Source organism: Somniosus microcephalus, chromosome 23 (assembly GCF_052327205.1).
Source record: "Somniosus microcephalus isolate GS21.2 chromosome 23, FLI_Smic_1.0, whole genome shotgun sequence".
NCBI lineage: Eukaryota > Metazoa > Chordata > Chondrichthyes > Squaliformes > Somniosidae > Somniosus > Somniosus microcephalus.
The window spans coordinates 68,129,940-68,148,937 of NC_141009.1; the positions used below are offsets into that span (position 1 = coordinate 68,129,940).

The following is an 18,998-nucleotide window of genomic DNA, read 5'->3' on the forward strand; positions in this document are numbered from 1 at the left end:
CCAGTGAGAGTCAGTGTCTGTGGAACTGTACCCCAGTGAGAGTCAGTGTCTGTGGAACTGTACCCCAGCACAGAAATGCCTTCAGTAATGTTGTCGGGGGAAGGGAAAGGCAGCGAGAATCAGACTAGAAAGATGCGAGAGGTATGGTTGGAATGAGAAAGCAGCAACATTTGTTGTTACTGCAGGATTGCACTGCCCCCAGCTGGTGTGGTCGGATCTCCATTGTCTCTGCTGTCTAGTCTGACTGGGGCTTGTAAAAAGACTTGCATTTATATCGCGCCTTTCACGACCACCCTAAGTCTCAAAGCACTTTATAGCCTTTTGTACTTTTGAAGTGGAGTCACTGTTATAATGTGGGAAACACGACAGCCAATTTGTGCACAGCAAGCTCCCACAAACAGCAATGTGATGATGACCAGATCATCTGTTTTTGTTATGTTGATTGACGGATAAATATTGGCCCCAGGACACTGGGGAGAACTCCCCTGCTCTTCTTCGAAATAGTGCCATGGGATCTTTTATATGCACCTGAGAGGGCAGACTGTTTAACGTCTCCTCCGAAAGACGGCACCTCCGACAGTGCGGCACTCCCTCAGCACTGCACTGGAGTGTCAGCCTAGATTTATGTGCTCAAGTCCCTGGAGTTGGACTTAAACCCACAACCTTCTGACTCAGAGGCGAATGTGCTACCCTCTGAGCCTCGGCTGACACTTTATATACAACTGTAAAGGAGGACAGTCGGCCTGTGCAGTCCTATGAGCAGCTGCTGGGAGGTTGTACAGGAGTGGGCTCGGTGACACTATTTCTTCGCCCAGCGTGATTGAGATCCAGTAACTGATTACGCGCAGACTCACAGCTGCAAACGCCCGGCCCATGGAGCAGACCCCAGCCACGCAGAACTCAAACACTAACCGCATCGACTTGACAAAGCGCAATGCTTTAGATAATGTTGTTCTGTGCAGGAGCCACCGCTGACCCCAGCTCAGCTGAAACCCCTGCCAGCCCTAATATTTATTCTGTGATTCACACCAACATCTCTGGAACCAAGACTGTCCTGATAGCCCACCCACAATCGGGACTCGCTGCAGCCCACTTTCAGTTCTCTGTGGTTTACAGCAACCCTTTAGAGGGAGAGTGGGACAGCTCTATCCACACAGCACAATGAGAGCAGACAGTCACACACATTCTGCTCAGTCAATGTGAAGCACTGCTCATTCATCTCGTCTTCTGTACCAAAGGCTTTCTTGCATTTAAATAGGGCCTATTAGTCCTCTGGTTCAAACCCTGGGGATGACAAGTGGTGCAGGGAGTGTCAGCATGAAGCTTCACACATACTAAATGACGGAGCCAGCCCATTGTGTGCAGAACATGCTCTGCCGTTGATTGGATGCAGTGGGATGGACATTGTCTCATTGACTTGTGACCTGTCTTGAACACACCATCATTCGAGGAAGCGAATGTTAAGGACTGCTGTCCCTGCTCAAACTCTTTTAGTGAGATTAGCTGTTTGTGTGGGGCTGGCCACACTATTGTTTGATCCAACAGTCCCAGAATGTAGCTTCCAGTGCTGGTACAGCCCAGGCTGCGGGAGATGAAAGAAAGTCAAGCAGAGTCGATGCCAAGCCAAACAAAGCCTTACTTGACTGATTCCATGTGTTGGAGCCTGTTACACTGGAGGCCTTGCTGGCTCGCCCCCTACTCAATTACATTACACAGCATTTCAGCACATTGCCCGGCAAACTACCCCACTGCTAGCCAGTAACTTCACATCAACTCGCTCTCAGCAAATCTCTCCACTCGCAGACAGCAACAGGGAGCCAGAGCTACTCATCAGCAGACAATATCACAGCAACAAAACAGCAAGGGTGACTGCTCCCGATCATTATCCAGAGACTGCGGTGGGAAAGAAAGTGAAAGACAAGGGGAGAGAGAGAAAGAATGTGACGTGTATCGGAGGGCCCCCGTACCCCTGAATCTGTATCAGAGGGCCCCCGTACCCCTGAATCTGTATCGGAGGGCCCCCGTACCCCTGAATCTGTATCAGAGGGCCCCCGTACCCCTGAATCTATATCGGAGGGCCCTGTACCCCTGAATCTGTATCGGAGGGCCCCATACCCCTGAATCTGTATCAGAGGGCCCCCGTACCCCTGAATCTGTATCGGAGGGCCCCCGTACCCCTGAATCTGTATCGGAGGGCCCTGTGCCCCTGAATCTGTATCAGAGGGCCCCGTACCCCTGAATCTGTATCGGAGGGCCCTGTACCCCTGAATCTGTATCAGAGGGCCCCCGTACCCCTGAATCTATATCGGAGGGCCCCCGTACCCCTGAATCTGTATCGGAGGGCCCCCGTACCCCTGAATCTGTATCGGAGGGCCCTGTGCCCCTGAATCTGTATCAGAGGGCCCCCGTACCCCTGAATCTATATCGGAGGGCCCTGTACCCCTGAATCTGTATCGGAGGGCCCCGTACCCCTGAATCTGTATCGGAGGGTCCCGTACCCCTGAATCTGTATCAGAGGGCCCGTACCCCTGAATCTGTGTCGGAGGGCCCCCGTACCCCTGAATCTGTATCGGAGGGCCCCCGTACCCCTGAATCTGTATCGAAGGGCCCCCGTACCCCTGAATCTGTATCAGAGGCCTCCGTACCCCTGAATCTGTATCAGAGGGCCCCCGTACCCCTGAATCTGTATCGGAGGGCCCCCGTACCCCTGAATCTGTATCGGAGGGCCCCCGTACCCCTGAATCTGTATCGGAGGGCCCCGTACCCCTGAATCTGTATCGGAGGGCCCCGTACCCCTGAATCTGTATCGGAGGGCCCCGTACCCCTGAATCTGCATCAGAGGGCCCCGTACCCCTGAATCTGTATCGGAGGGCCCCGTACCCCTGAATCTGTATCAGACGGCCCCGTACCCCTGAATCTATATCGGAGGGCCCCCGTACCCCTGAATCTGTATCGGAGGGCCCCCGTACCCCTGAATCTGTATCGGAGGGCCCCCGTACCCCTGAATCTGTATCGAAGGCACCCGTACCCCTGAATCTGTATCGGAGGGCTCTGTACCCCTGAATCTGTATCGGAGGGCCCCCGTACCCCTGAATCTGTATCAGAGGGCCACTGTACCCCTGAATCTGTATCGGAGGGCCCCGTACCCCTGAATCTGTATCGAAGGGCCCCGTACCCGAATCTGTATCAGAGGGAGCCTGTACCCCTGAATCTGTATCGGAGGGCCCCCGTACCCCTGAATCTGTATCGGAGGGCCCCCGTACCCCTGAATCTGTATCGGAGGGCCCCCGTACCCCTGAATCTGTATCGGAGGGCCCCCGTACCCCTGAATCTGTATCGAAGGCCCCCGTACCCCTGAATCTGTATCGGAGGGCCCTGTACCCCTGAATCTGTATCGGAGGGCCCCTGTACCCCTGAATCTGTATCGGAGGGCCCCCGTACCCCTGAATCTGTATCAGGGGGCCCCCGTACCCCTGAATCTGTATCAGGGGGCCCCCGTACCCCTGAATCTGTATCGGAGGGCCCTGTACCCCTGAATCTGTATCAGAGGGCCCCCGTATCCCTGAATCTGTATCAGAGGGCCCCGTACCCCTGAATCTGTATCAGAGGGAGCCTGTACCCCTGAATCTATATCGGAGGGCCCCGTACCCCTGAATCTGTATCGGAGGGCCCTGTACCCCTGAATCTGTATCAGAGGGCCCCTGTACCCCTGAATCTGTATCAGAGGGCCCCTGTACCCCTGAATCTGTACCAGAGGGCCCCGTACCCCTGAATCTGTATCGGAGGGCCCCTGTACCCCTGAATCTGTATCAGAGGGAGCCTGTACCCCTGAATCTGTATCAGAGGGAGCCTGTACCCCTGAATCTGTATCAGAGGGCCCCTGTACCCCTGAATCTGTATCAGAGGGAGCCTGTACCCCTGAATCTGTATCAGAGGGAGCATGAACCCCTGAATCTGTATCAGAGGGAGCCTGTACCCCTGAATTTGTATCAGAGGCAGCCTGTACCCCTGAATCTCTATCGGAGGGCCCTGTACCCCTGAATCTGTATCAGAGGGCCCCTGTACCCCTGAATCTGTATCAGAGGGAGCCTGTACCCCTGAATCTGTATCAGAGGGAGCCTGTACCCCTGAATCTGTATCAGAGGGAGCATGAACCCCTGAATCTGTATCAGAGGGAGCCTGTACCCCTGAATCTGTATCGGAGGGCCCTGTACCCCTGAATCTGTATCAGAGGGCCCCTGTACCCCTGAATCTGTATCAGAGGGAGCCTGTACCCCTGAATCTGTATCAGAGGGAGCTTGTACCCTGGCAAGGAGTCAGTGCCCTCAGGAAAGAAGGAGAAAGCAAGAGAACAATTATTAAATTTAGCAAAATGTGGCTCAGTGGTATCTCTCTCTCTCGCCAGAAAGTCAGAAGGTTGTTGGTTGAAATTCCACTCCAGAGACTTGAGCCCGTAATCCAGGCTAACACTCCAGTGCAATACTGCCAGAGTGCTGTACTGTCGGACGTGCCGTCTTTCGAATGAGACATGAAACCGAGGCCCTGTCTGCTCTCTCAGGTGGACGTAAAAGATCCCACAGCCACTATTGGAAGAGGAGCAGGGGAGTTCTCCCCGGCATCCTGTCCAATATTTATTCTCTAAATCAAAATCACTAAGACAGATTATCTGGTCACTATCTCATTGCTGTTTGTGGGAGCTTGCTGTGCGCAAATTGGCTTAATTTCCTACATTACAACAGTGACTACACTTCAAAAGTAATTAATTGGCTGTAAAGCGCTTTGGGACGTCCTGAGGTGGTGAAAGGCTCGATATAAATGCAAGTCTTTCTTTACAAAGGAATGTAGCCTGCTTCCAGCATAGGGATCTCCATTCCCACGCACTCGGTGAGAGAGCATCATGACAGCTGAACTTTGGCCCCTCTGGATAGACGACACAATGGCAAGGAGGATGCTGGTCCTCCCTGGGGCCGTCGGCAGCTGTGAGACATCGCAGTGCTGAACTGCAGGTCACTTGCTGCTCGGGACCCACTTCTATCCTCTTACACTGAGATACAGGCCGAGGGAAAGGCTTCCCCTCACACACAGGAAGGAACCCAAGCAGAGAGCATCTCCTTCCTGCCCACCAGCTTCTCGACCCAACACAACAAACAATTAGCACAAAGGAGGGAAGAGGACACACATCACGGGGCCGAGAGAACAGCGCAGTAATAGGAACGGCAGCTTCATCCTGCTGTGTCCCTGCCCTTAACCCTCTCAGCCCCAATAACAGCTCGATAACAAACCACTGCAGCAACTACTGAGTACAGCGACTGCAGCTAGCTCCATTGCTGTTTTTGCGCTGAGCATTTTGAATTGTCTAATATTTTGAATTAAGCAACGTAAATAAAACAGCAAAGTGGGAATTTAGCACCTAAAACAATGACTAGCAAAGAGGAGTAAGATACGAACATTTCATTCTGAGGTATGAAACAGAAAGGAGCTCGAGTCTGTGTGATGTGATCACTGCTGAGTGTATCGTGTGACCGGGCTTCCCGCCCTGACCATGCCTCAGATTGAGAGCTTGCCTGTTTGCTGCAGGAAACAGTGTTGTCAGTGAGAGTTTCAAACCCCTCCAGCAGATGAAGAGGATGAGGAGTCATTGCCGAACTCAGAGCATCACCCCACATCTCTCTGAATGTTCCAGAGGTCACAGACAACCCCAGGTTCACAGAAGCTTCACACTCCAGCAAAACTCTGACTGGTCATTTCAACAAAGTATTGACCGTACCTGGAATACACTGACAGGTGAGGAGGGGTAGAGGCAAACAGTCTGCAATCATTCAGGAGGTAGTTGGGTGCTGCGCTGGGGGATCACAGCTATCTATGGAAGGATGGGTTAGATGGGCTGAATGGCCTCCCTCATGTGGCTGAGGGGATGTATTACAGGCCCGTCTAATGTTCAGTCTGAGTGTCTACTGAGCACCAAAACAGACGTGCTCAAAGCACAGAAACAACCGCTAAATGTCAGACAAATGGAGTCTTTTCATGCGACAGTTCCACAGAGACACCACCTCCTCCTTTACCTACAGGACAGTAGGTGCAATCCAAAAAGTTACAGAGCTGATCTTTCGCTGTGATATGTATATTAGTTAGATAGCGCTGGCTCTCTCTGGGGTCAGGTGTGTGAGGAGTTTTCACTTTCCAGCATTTATAAAAAGCTGAATTGTAAATGGAGGGAATCACAGCTGTCGATAGCCTGGGATCCTCTTCCCATCCGGTGTGGGTGCGGTTTAGAGCTGCAGCTCCAACATGTACTCACATAGCAGCGCACTGCACAAGAACATCCCACATTTACACAGCTACCCGAGCACAGCTCACTTCCCCTCTCCTGATCCTGATCGCTGTGCATGACCGCTGCAGACTGTGAGGTGAGGACACGATCTGGGTTAGTTGTGATATCCCCTGCACTCAGATAACTTGCTCACACTCAGCGTCCTGGGCTCTCACACAGAAGTAACAGAGGTCAGCCACAGCCCATGTAACAGAGTCAGCGAGAGAAGGGGAAGGGGAAAAAACTGGGAAAAGGATAGAAACTGGGAAAAGGATGAAGACAATGGGCATAACTGCAACTGCATGTACTGGCCTTGCATTAGTCACCTCCCTGCACTGACATCTCACTGCTACACAGTACACGTGGCTGCTGACAGTACACACGTACCTGTACACCCGTCACTCATCATCAGGCTGGCTCTTCAAATTCAGGCAACACACCAAATCCTGCAACAAAAGGACAGAGGCCGAGATCAGCAGAGCGAGCGAGAAACACACAGCGCAGCCCCCGCAGTCTCATTCCCTTCACAGCCATTTACATTCTGCAAAATTTATTATACAAGCAGGATGATCATAAGAACATAAAACTCAGAGATTAAGTACAGTATCTGGAGACTGAGATTAGGGACATGGGTCAGGTACAGTATCTGGAGACTGAGATTAGGGACATGGGTCAGGTACAGTATCTGGAGACTGAGATTAGGGACATGGGTCAGGTACAGTATCGGACTGAGATTAGGGACATGGGTCAGGTACAGTATCTGGAGACAGATTAGGGACATGGGTCAGGTACAGTATCGGACTGAGATTAGGGACATGGGTCAGGTACAGTATCTGGAGACTGAGATTAGGGACATGGGTCAGGTACAGTATCGGACTGAGATTAGGGACATGGGTCGGGTACAGTATCGGACTGAGATTAGGGACATGGGTCAGGTACAGTATCTGGAGACTGAGATTAGGGACATGGGTCAGGTACAGTATCTGCAGACTGAGATTAGGGACATGGGTCAGGTACAGTATCTGGAGACTGAGATTAGGGACATGGGTCAGGTACAGTATCTGGAGACTGAGATTAGGGACATGGGTCAGGTACAGTATCGGACAGATTAGGGACATGGGTTGGGTACAGTATCGGACTGAGATTAGGGACATGGGTCAGGTACAGTATCTGGAGACTGAGATTAGGGACATGGGTCAGGTACAGTATCTGCAGACTGAGATTAGGGACATGGGTCAGGTACAGTATCTGGAGACTGAGATTAGGGACATGGGTCAGGTACAGTATCGGACTGAGATTAGGGACATGGGTCGGGTACAGTATCGGACTGAGATTAGGGACATGGGTCAGGTACAGTATCTGGAGTCTGAGATTAGGGACATGGGTCAGGTACAGTATCTGGAGACTGAGATTAGGGACATGGGTCAGGTACAGTATCTGGAGACTGAGATTAGGGACAGGGGTCAGGTACAGTATCTGGAGACTGAGATTAGGGGCGGGGTCAGGTACAGTATCTGAAGACTGAGATTAGGGACATGGGTCGGGTATAGTATCTGGAGACTGAGATTAGGGACATGGGTCAGGTACAGTATCTGGAGACTGAGATTAGGGACATGGGTCGGGTACAGTATCTGGAGACTGAGATTAGGGACATGGGTCCGGTACAGTATCTGGAGACTGAGATTAGGGACATGGGTCAGGTACAGTATCTGGAGACTGAGATTAGGGACATGGGTCGGGTACAGTATCTGGAGACTGAGATTAGGGACAAGGGTCAGGTAGAGATACCCCTCTACCTCAAACTGTTGGCCGGACCAACCCCTGGCAATACGAGTTGAAGTTAGGAGCACTGGTGAAATGAGTGAGGAAGGTCGATCTGATACTCTACCCCGTGCTGTACAACATGAAGTCTAAGAGGAATGGGTCCCATGGGCACTGGTTCACTGGGCAATGGCAGCTTTACACACAACAGTCTGGGGCACTCGTTCAGTTAAATCGTTTAGAAAAACAAACTTCCTCTTTGGAGCATAATACACTGAAACCGCGACAATACAATGGAGTAAGCAATGACAATTATTTTTAGGAGATGTATGAGCCCTGTAACAGACACACTGCAAGAGAGGCTGTTTGAAGGGATTCAGGCCCACTCCTGACACTATCTGAATGACCAGCTCTGAATCTGGAGCTCCCATGGGCCGACCAGACACACGGCAGCCTCCAGGAATCCAAGTCTGACCAAGCAGTAACAACAGCTGTTTGATGTTCCATCCTTGGGCCCAGTGTTAAATCAAGGCCCCATTCACACAGTCTGAGGTTTCAGGTGGGTATTGAAGAGATGCCATGACACTGGCTGCAGAGCTGAGACTTCCCCTGGTCCCTGGTTAGCATGATAGCAAAATACTGCAGATGTTGGAAATCCGAAATAACAACAGAAAATGCTGGAAAAACTCAGCAAGTCAGGCAACATCCGTGGAGAGAAATTTGAGTTGACGTTTCGGGTTTGACCCTTCTTCAAAACTGGAGAGAAAAGGAACTAGATCGAAGGCAGGGCTGCGATCGGACAAAAGAATAAAAGAACCAAAAGAAGTAAAAGAGATTAGAAGCTAGACGAGATGGTAATAGGCTGTGATTAGGTGTAAAGTGTACTGGCAGGGCAAAAGATAGCTGCCAGGTGTGAGAGAGAAACAAAAGGAAAGGGGGGGGGGGGAAAGGAAAGGAGTGGAAAAATATAAGTGAAAATGAAATAGGGGCCGAGGTTATGATCTGAAATTGTTGAACTCGATATTGAATGTGGAGGCTGGTGGGGTGAAAGGTGAGGACAAGGGGAACCCTATCGTGGTTCCGGGAGGGAGGGGCAGAGGTGCGGGAGATAGAACTGACACGGTCGAGGGCAGTGTCAACCACGGTAGAGGGGAATCCTCGGTTGCGGAAAAAGGAAGACATGTCTGAAGCACATTCAACGGATCATCCTCCGGCATTTCCGCTACCTCCAAAGTGATCCCACCACCAAACGTATCTTCCCCTCCCCTCCCCTTTCAGCATTCCGCAGGGACCGCTCTCTCCGAGACACCCTAGTCCACTCCTCTATCACCCCAAACAGCCCTTCCCCTTCGCCTGGCACCTTCCCGTGCAAGCGGAGGAGATGTAACACCTGCCCCTATACCTCCCCCCTCCCCACTGTCCAGGGCCCCAAACACCCCTTCCAGGTGAAACAGCGATTTACTTGTACTTCTCGCAATCTAGTATACTGTATTCGCTGCTCACGATGCGGTCTCCTCTACATTGGGGAGACCAAACGCAGATTGGGTGACCGCTTTGCGGAACACCTCCGTTCAGTCCGTAAGGGTGACCCCGAGCTTCCGGTCGCCTGTCATTTCAATTCACCGCTCCATTCCCACTCGGACCTCACCGTCCTTGGCCTCTTGTACTGTTCCACGGAAGCTCACCGTAAACTCGAGGAACAGCACCTCATCTTCCGATTAGGCACTCTGCAGCCTTCCGGTCTCAATATCGAGTTCAACAATTTCAGATCATAACCTCGGCCCCTATTTCATTTTCACTTATATTTTTCCACTCCTTTCCTTTCCCCCCCCCCCCTTTCCTTTTGTTTCTCTCTCACACCTGGCAGCTATCTTTTGCCCTGCCAGTACACTTTACACCTAATCACAGCCTATTACCATCTCGTCTAGCTTCTAATCTCTTTTACTTCTTTTGGTTCTTTTATTCTTTTGTCCGATCGCAGCCCTGCCTTCGATCTAGTTCCTTTTCTCTCCAGTTTTGAAGAAGGGTCAAACCCGAAACGTCAACTCAAATTTCTCTCCACGGATGTTGCCTGACTTGCTGAGTTTTTCCAGCATTTTCTGTTGTTATCCCTGGTTAGCATGCTTCCCTCAAGCACCACCAAATACAGATTAAGTGATTATTGCTGTCCATGGGATCCTGCAGTGCACAAGTTGGCTGACACAATGATCTACACAACAGTCACGACTTCAGCTATACAGCACCCTTTGTACAGAGCTCAAATATCAGTCCCTGCAATGTGTAGCTGCCAGCCAACTACTTCTGACGCTGCTGTTTCTGTAAACACACTTAGTGTGAAAATCCACAACATCTACAGTGATGTCAGCTGCTGTTGCCTTAAACACATGGGAACGCAGCAATGTCAATGTTCCTGAATTGGGAGATTTTGCAGATTGTTGCTTGTGATTACATGGAACAAAGCTTCCTGCGGATTACTGGCCCTCCTGCATCCTCCTTCAGGGAGGGAGCATGCTCAAACTCACACATACACAGTGACACAGACAAATAGAGACAGACAGACACAGAGACAGAGACACGGATACAAGCAGGCGCACACACAGACAGATACTGGCACACAGACAGAGACACATATACAGAGACGCACACAGACACAGGCACACAGAGTGACACACACACACAGACAGATACAGACACACACAGACAGATACAGACACACAGACAGATACAGACACACACAGACAGATACAGACACACACACAGACAGATACAGACACACACAGACAGATACAGACACACACAGACAGATACAGACACACACAGACAGTTACAGACACACACACACAGATACAGACACACAGATACAGACAGACACACAGTTACAGACACACAGTTACAGACAGAAACACAGTTACAGACACACACAGTTACAGACACGCACACAGTTACAGACACGCACACAGTTACAGACACGCACACAGTTAGACACGCACACAGTTACAGACACGCACACAGTTACAGACACGCACAGTTACAGACACGCACAGTTACAGACACGCACACAGTTAGACACGCACACAGTTACAGACACGCACACAGTTACAGACACGCACACAGTTACAGACACGCACACAGTTACAGACACGCACACAGTTACAGACACGCACACAGTTACAGACACACACACAGTTACAGACACACACAGTTACAGACACACACAGTTACAGACACACACACAGTTACAGACACACACACAGTTACAGACACACACACAGACACAGACACACACACAGACACAGACGCACACACACAGACACAGACGCACACACAGACACAGACGCACACACACAGACACAGACGCACACACACAGACACAGACGCACACACACAGACACAGACGCACACACACAGACACAGACGCACACACACAGACACAGACGCACACACAGACACAGACGCACACACACAGACACAGACGCACACACACAGACGCACACACACAGACGCACACACACAGACGCACACACACAGACACAGACGCACACACAGACACAGACGCACACACACAGACACAGACGCGCACACACAGACACAGACGCACACACACAGACACAGACGCACACACACAGACGCACACACACAGACACAGACGCACAGACACAGACGCACACACAGACACAGACGCGCACACACACAGACGCACACACAGACACAGACGCACACACAGACACAGACGCACACACACAGACACAGACGCACACACACAGACACAGACGCACACACACAGACACAGACGCACACACACAGACACAGACGCACACACACAGACACAGACGCACACACAGACAGACGCACACACACAGACACAGACGCACACACAGACACAGACGCACACACACAGACACAGACGCACACACACAGACGCACACACACAGACACAGACGCACACACAGACACAGACGCACACACACAGACACAGACGCACACACACAGACACAGACGCACACACACAGACACAGACGCACACACACAGACACAGACGCACACACACAGACACAGACGCACAGACACAGACGCACACACACAGACACAGACGCACACACACAGACACAGACGCACACACACAGACACAGACGCACACACACAGACACAGACGCACACACATTGAATGCACTGAATTCTCCCGTACCCACTGTGACGTGAAACACTTTCAGCGTGTGACAAGATGTTGCTGACTGTCTCTCCAACACAGTTACTGGTGAGGGGATAAAAGGCACCATGCTAAATAGAATCGTAGAATTTTACAGCACAGAAGGGGGCCTTTCAGCCCATCGCAGATGTCCTGCTGCCCTATTCTGTCCCCTTCTCCCTTTTCAAATTTTCTTTTTCAAATATTTATCCACTCCTTTTTTAAAACCTATCGTGGGTTCTGCCCCCTCAACCTCCACCGTTTCTAGTCTGGCATTCCGTGACCTGACATCCCTCGGCATAAAATACTTTTCTCCAAACTGCTCCCCTCATCCTTCTGATGATCTGAAAGTAAGGCCCTCTCGTTACTGACTCACCATTCCTGGTGCCAAAACCCCTCATAGTTTTCACTTCTGTCAGCTCTCCTCTCAACCCTGTCAAATCTAATGAAAAGAGACCCCGTTTCTTCAGTCTCTCCTCATAACTGAAGCCTCTATTCCTAGTCAGCTTCTCTTAGTCTTTCTGCCTTTACTCTACTATAGATGTCCTGTTCTCTACTGGATAGATGAGCGTGCCTGCACAAGGGCTCTCCAATTAGTCCCACTCCCCCGGCTCTTTCACATTTTCCTGTAAATTTCTCCTTTTCAAGTATTTATCCAATTCCTTTTGGAAAGTTCCTACTGAATCTGCTTCCACCGCCCTTTCAGGCAGCGCGTTCCAGATCACAACAACTCACTGCGGAAAAAACATTCTCAACTGTTTTTTTTGCCAATTACTTTAAATCTGTGTCCTCTGGTTCCCGACCCACCTGCCACTGGAAACAGTTTCTCCTTATTTACTTTATCAAATCCCCGCATAAGTTTGAACACCTCTATTAAATCTCCCCATAACCTTCTCTGCTCCAAGGAGAACAATCCCAGCTTCTCCAGTCTCTCCTACTCTTTCCATCCTAGTTGGAGTGCCGTACCTGCAGCCCATCACAGAGGTTTAAACAGAGTATTTCGACACCAAACCTGCTACCTGCTTTCTGAAGTTAAGGCCTATTTAGAAGGCCCCAAAAAAAGTGAAAAAAGTGTTTTGTTTTAAAGAGGAATTGAATTGACTATAAGTCAATGAAAATGTTAGTATTATACACTACAACCTCCTGAGTATGGGTTTTCTACAGCACTGGAACCCTCCGCAACCGTTCTTAGTATTCCTAGTATCACCAGTGTTCCCCACTGCACTCCCTCACTCTCACTGGGGTACAGTTCCACAGGCCCCGACTCTCACTGGGGGACAGTTCCACAGGCCCCGACTCTCACTGGGACTACAGTTCCACAGGCCCCGACTCTCACTGGGACTACAGTTCCACAGGCCCCGACTCTCACTGGGGTACAGTTCCACAGGCCCCGACTCTCACTGGGACTACAGTTCCACAGGCCCCGACTCTCACTGGGGTACAGTTCCACAGGCCCCGACTCTCACTGGGGTACAGTTCCACAGGCCCAGACTCTCACTGGGACTACAGTTCCACAGGCCCCGACTCTCGCTGGGGTACAGTTCCACAGGCCCCGACTCTCACTGGGGTACAGTTCCACAGGCCCCGGCTCTCACTGGGACTACAGTTCCACAGGCCCCGACTCTCACTGGGACTACAGTTCCACAGGCCCCGACTCTCACTGGGGGACAGTTCCACAGACTCTCACTGGGGTGCAGTTCCACAGGCCCTGACTCTCACTGGGGTACAGTTCCACAGACTCTCACTGGGGTACAGTTCCACAGGCCCCGACTCTCACTGGGGTACAGTTCCACAGGCCCCGACTCTCACTGGGGTACAGTTCCACAGGCCCCGACTCTCGCTGGGGTACAGTTCCACAAGCCCCGACTCTCACTGGGACTACAGTTCCACAGGCCCCGACTCTCGCTGGGGTACAGTTCCACAAGCCCCGACTCTCACTGGGACTACAGTTCCACAGGCCCCGACTCTCACTGGGGGACAGTTCCACAGACTCTCACTGGGGTGCAGTTCCACAGGCCCTGACTCTCACTGGGGTACAGTTCCACAGACACTGACTCTCACTGGGGTACAGTTCCACAGGCCCCAACTCTCACTGGGGTACAGTTCCACAGGCCCCGACTCTCACTGGGGGACAGTTCCACAGACACTGATTCTCACTAGGGTGCAGTTCCACAGGCCCCGACTCTCACTGGGGTACAGTTCCACTGACTCTCACTGGGGTGCAGTTCCACAGACACTGACTCTCACTGGGGTACAGTTCCACAGACACTGACTCTCACTGGGGTACAGTTCCACAGGCCCCGACTCTCACTGGGGTACAGTTCCACAGGCCCCGACTCTCACTGGGGTACAGTTCCACAGGCCCCGACTCTCACTGGGGTACAGTTCGACAGGCCCCGGCTCTCACTGGGACTACGGTTCCACAGGCACTGACTCTCACTGGGGTACAGTACCACAGGCTCCGACTCTCACTGGGGTACAGTTCCACAGGCCCCGGCTCTCACTGGGACTACAGTTCCACAGGCCCCGACTCTCACTGGGACTACAGTTCCACAGGCCCCGACTCTCACTGGGGTACAGTTCCACAGGCCCCGACTCTCACTGGGGTACAGTTGCACAGGCCCCGACTCTCACTGGGGTACAGTTCCACAGGCCCCGACTCTCACTGGGGTACAGTTCCACAGGCCCCGGCTCTCACTGGGACTACGGTTCCACAGGCACTGACTCTCACTGGGGTACAGTACCACAGGCTCCGACTCTCACTGGGGTACAGTTCCACAGGCCCCGACTCTCACTGGGACTACAGTTCCACAGGCCCCGACTCTCACTGGGGTACAGTTGCACAGGCTTTTTGGGGGGGAAAAAGCAGGGCAGTGGGATTTGTTTGCGATTGCGCTAGCAAGGAGCAGTAATATTCCAACACTGCCTTGTCAGAGGAGCCAATACAGTCCTGGTCCACACACAGCTGATCAGGTACCATCCAGAACTGGGCAGTTTTTGCCGCGACACAGCCAGGCAGGCCCGCTCGGGCACAGCCAGGCAGGCCCGCCCGGGCACAGCCAGGCAGGCCCGCCCGGGCACAGCCAGGCAGGCCCGCCCGGGCACAGCCAGGCAGGCACGCCCGGGCACAGCCAGGCAGGCACGCCCGGGCACAGCCAGGCAGGCACGCCCGGACACAGCCAGGCAGGCACGCCCGGACACAGCCAGGCAGGCACGCCCGGACACAGCCAGGCAGGCACGCCCGGACACAGCCAGGCAGGCACGCCCGGACACAGCCAGGCAGGCACGCCCGGACACAGCCAGGCAGGCACGCCCGGACACAGCCAGACAGGCACGCCCGGACACAGCCAGACAGGCACGCCCGGACACAGCCAGACAGGCACGCCCGGACACAGCCAGACAGGCACGCCCGGACACAGCCAGACAGGCACGCCCGGACACAGCCAGACAGGCACGCCCGGACACAGCCAGACAGGCACGCCCGGACACAGCCAGACAGGCACGCCCGGACACAGCCAGACAGGCACGCCCGGACACAGCCAGACAGGCACGCCCGGACACAGCCAGACAGGCACGCCCGGACACAGCCAGACAGGCACGCCCGGACACAGCCAGACAGGCACGCCCGGACACAGCCAGACAGGCACGCCCGGACACAGCCAGACAGGCACGCCCGGACACAGCCAGACAGGCACGCCCGGACACAGCCAGACAGGCACGCCCGGACACAGCCAGACAGGCACGCCCGGACACAGCCAGACAGGCACGCCCGGACACAGCCAGACAGGCACGCCCGGACACAGCCAGACAGGCACGCCCGGACACAGCCAGACAGGCACGCCCGGACACAGCCAGACAGGCACGCCCGGACACAGCCAGACAGGCACGCTCGGACACAGCCAGACAGGCACGCTCGGACACAGCCAGACAGGCACGCTCGGACACAGCCAGACAGGCACGCTCGGACACAGCCAGACAGGCACGCTCGGACACAGCCAGACAGGCACGCTCGGACACAGCCAGACAGGCACGCTCGGACACAGCCAGACAGGCACGCTCGGACACAGCCAGACAGGCACGCTCGGACACAGCCAGACAGGCACGCTCGGACACAGCCAGACAGGCACGCTCGGACACAGCCAGACAGGCACGCTCGGACACAGCCAGACAGGCACGCTCGGACACAGCCAGACAGGCACGCTCGGACACAGCCAGACAGGCACGCTCGGACACAGCCAGACAGGCACGCTCGGACACAGCCAGACAGGCACGCTCGGACACAGCCAGACAGGCACGCTCGGACACAGCCAGACAGGCACGCTCGGACACAGCCAGACAGGCACGCTCGGACACAGCCAGACAGGCACGCTCGGACACAGCCAGACAGGCACGCTCGGACACAGCCAGACAGGCACGCTCGGACACAGCCAGACAGGCACGCTCGGACACAGCCAGACAGGCACGCTCGGACACAGCCAGACAGGCACGCTCGGACACAGCCAGACAGGCACGCTCGGACACAGCCAGACAGGCACACTCGGACACAGCCAGACAGGCACACTCGGACACAGCCAGACAGGCACACTCGGACACAGCCAGACAGGCACACTCGGACACAGCCAGACAGGCACACTCGGACACAGCCAGACAGGCACACTCGGACACAGCCAGACAGGCACACTCGGACACAGCCAGACAGGCACACTCGGACACAGCCAGACAGGCACACTCGGACACAGCCAGACAGGCACACTCGGACACAGCCAGACAGGCACACTCGGACACAGCCAGACAGGCACACTCGGACACAGCCAGACAGGCACACTCGGACACAGCCAGACAGGCACACTCGGACACAGCCAGACAGGCACACTCAGACACGCAGGCACAGTCGGGCAGGTACACAGACAGATAGGCAGGCACAGGCACACACGCACCAACATACGTACACACACACACACAGGTACACCCAGCCAGGTACATTCATGCACACAGTCAGACAGGTGCACTCGCATACACAGCTATTTATGGACTATATGTTGTGTTTTGAATATTTATAATTCAAAAATGAACTAACGTTACAACAGCTGTATAATTAGTTCATGCTCTCTTTTCACACACACAGATACACTCTCTTTAAAAGCACTCAACATAAATTTTACCGAAATAAAGCTCCTGAAAATTGTCGTCTAGCTTTTCTTCAAGTACTTCTGAAAAAGCACCAAATATATTTTGTCAGAGACTGCGAGAGAAGCATTCTATCAATTTGGCAAGTTAAATGCGATCAATGTATCCTGGGAAATTGTGCAGACTGCACATGCTCAGACTGCAAGACCTGTCCTCAGTTAATAGAGGCCTCTCTCAGACAAACTATAGAGTACAAGCCCAGGCCTTTGAGAAACTAAAATAATTGAACAATGTTAATTTGAAACCCTGTTTTCGGTAATTAGAAATTTCAGTTTCTGAGAAAGGCAGCAAAAAAAATTCAAAAATCATGGAGTGATTTTATTAGTTCACTAACAAACCATAACAGGCAACAGGGGGAAATACCATTATAAAAGATTTACACAGGCAGTTTCAATATTAAATCTGGCCCAGGTGGATTGGAATCAAAGATTGGCAGGTCAAACAGTCAATGAGCACTGGGAGGCCTTCAAAGAGGAGATAGTCCAGGTACAGACCAGACACATTCCTATGGGGGCGGGAAAAAGGGCATCCAAAGCTAGAGCTCCCTGGATGACTAAAGATAGAGATTAAAATGAGAGAAAAAGGAGGCTTTTAATAAATGTCAGATTCAGTGGAGAATCAGAGAAAGTTACAGCACGGAAGGAGGCCATTTCGGCCCATCGTGTCCGCGCCGGCCAACAAAGAGCTATCCAGCCTAATCCCACTTCCCAGCTCTTGGTCCGTAGCCCTGCAGGTTACAGCATCCCAAGTGCACATCCAAGTACTTTTTAAATGTGGTTAGGGTTCCTGCCTCTACCACCCTTTCAGGCAGTGAGTTCCAGACCCCCACAACCCTCTGGGTGAAGAAATTTCCCCTCAAATTCCCTCTAAACCTTCCACCAATTACTTTAAATCTGTGCCCCCTGGTTTTTGACCCCTCTGCGAAGGGAAATAGGTCCTTTCTATCCACTTTATCTAGGCCCCTCATAATTTTATACACCTCAATAAGGTCTCCCCTCAGCCTCCTCTGTTCCAAGGAAAACAAATCCAGCCTATCCAGTCTTTCCTCATAGCTAAGATTCTCTACTCCCAGCAACATCCTTGTAAATCTCCTCTGTACCCTCTCTAGTGCAATCACATCTTTCCTGTAATGTGGTGACCAGAACTGCACGCAGTACTCTAGCTGCGGCCTAACTAGTGTTTTATACAGTTGAAGCATAACCTCCCTGCTCTTGTATTCTATGCCACGGCTAATAAAGGCAAGCATTCCGTATACCTTCTTAACCACCTTATCTACCTGGCCTGCTACCTTCAGGGATCTGTGGACATGCACTCCAAGGTCCCTTTGTTCCTCTACACTACTCAGTGTCCTACCATTTAATGTGTATTCCCTTTCCTTGTTAGCCCTCCCAAAATGCATTACCTCACACTTCTCTGGATTGAATTCCATTTGCCACTGTTCTGCCCACCTGACCAATTTATTGATATCTTCCTGCAGTCTACAGCTTCCTTCTTCAGTATCAACCACACAGCCGATTTTAGTATCATCTGCAAACTTCTTAATCATAACCCCTA

At 52.7% G+C, this 18,998-nt stretch overlaps 1 protein-coding gene across 1 annotated transcript in view; it reads right to left on the reverse strand.

The window, feature by feature from the left end:
- Window positions 1-18,998, reverse strand: part of LOC147101936 (exonuclease mut-7 homolog) — a 360,516-nt gene that overhangs the window by 301,468 nt on the left and 40,050 nt on the right. Inside the window, exon 2 of the mRNA XM_085965159.1 lies at window positions 6,698-6,756. Within this exon, the coding sequence (XP_085821285.1) occupies window positions 6,698-6,719 (22 nt within the window). The 5' untranslated portion in view covers window positions 6,720-6,756. The remainder of the gene's footprint in view (window positions 1-6,697; window positions 6,757-18,998) is intronic.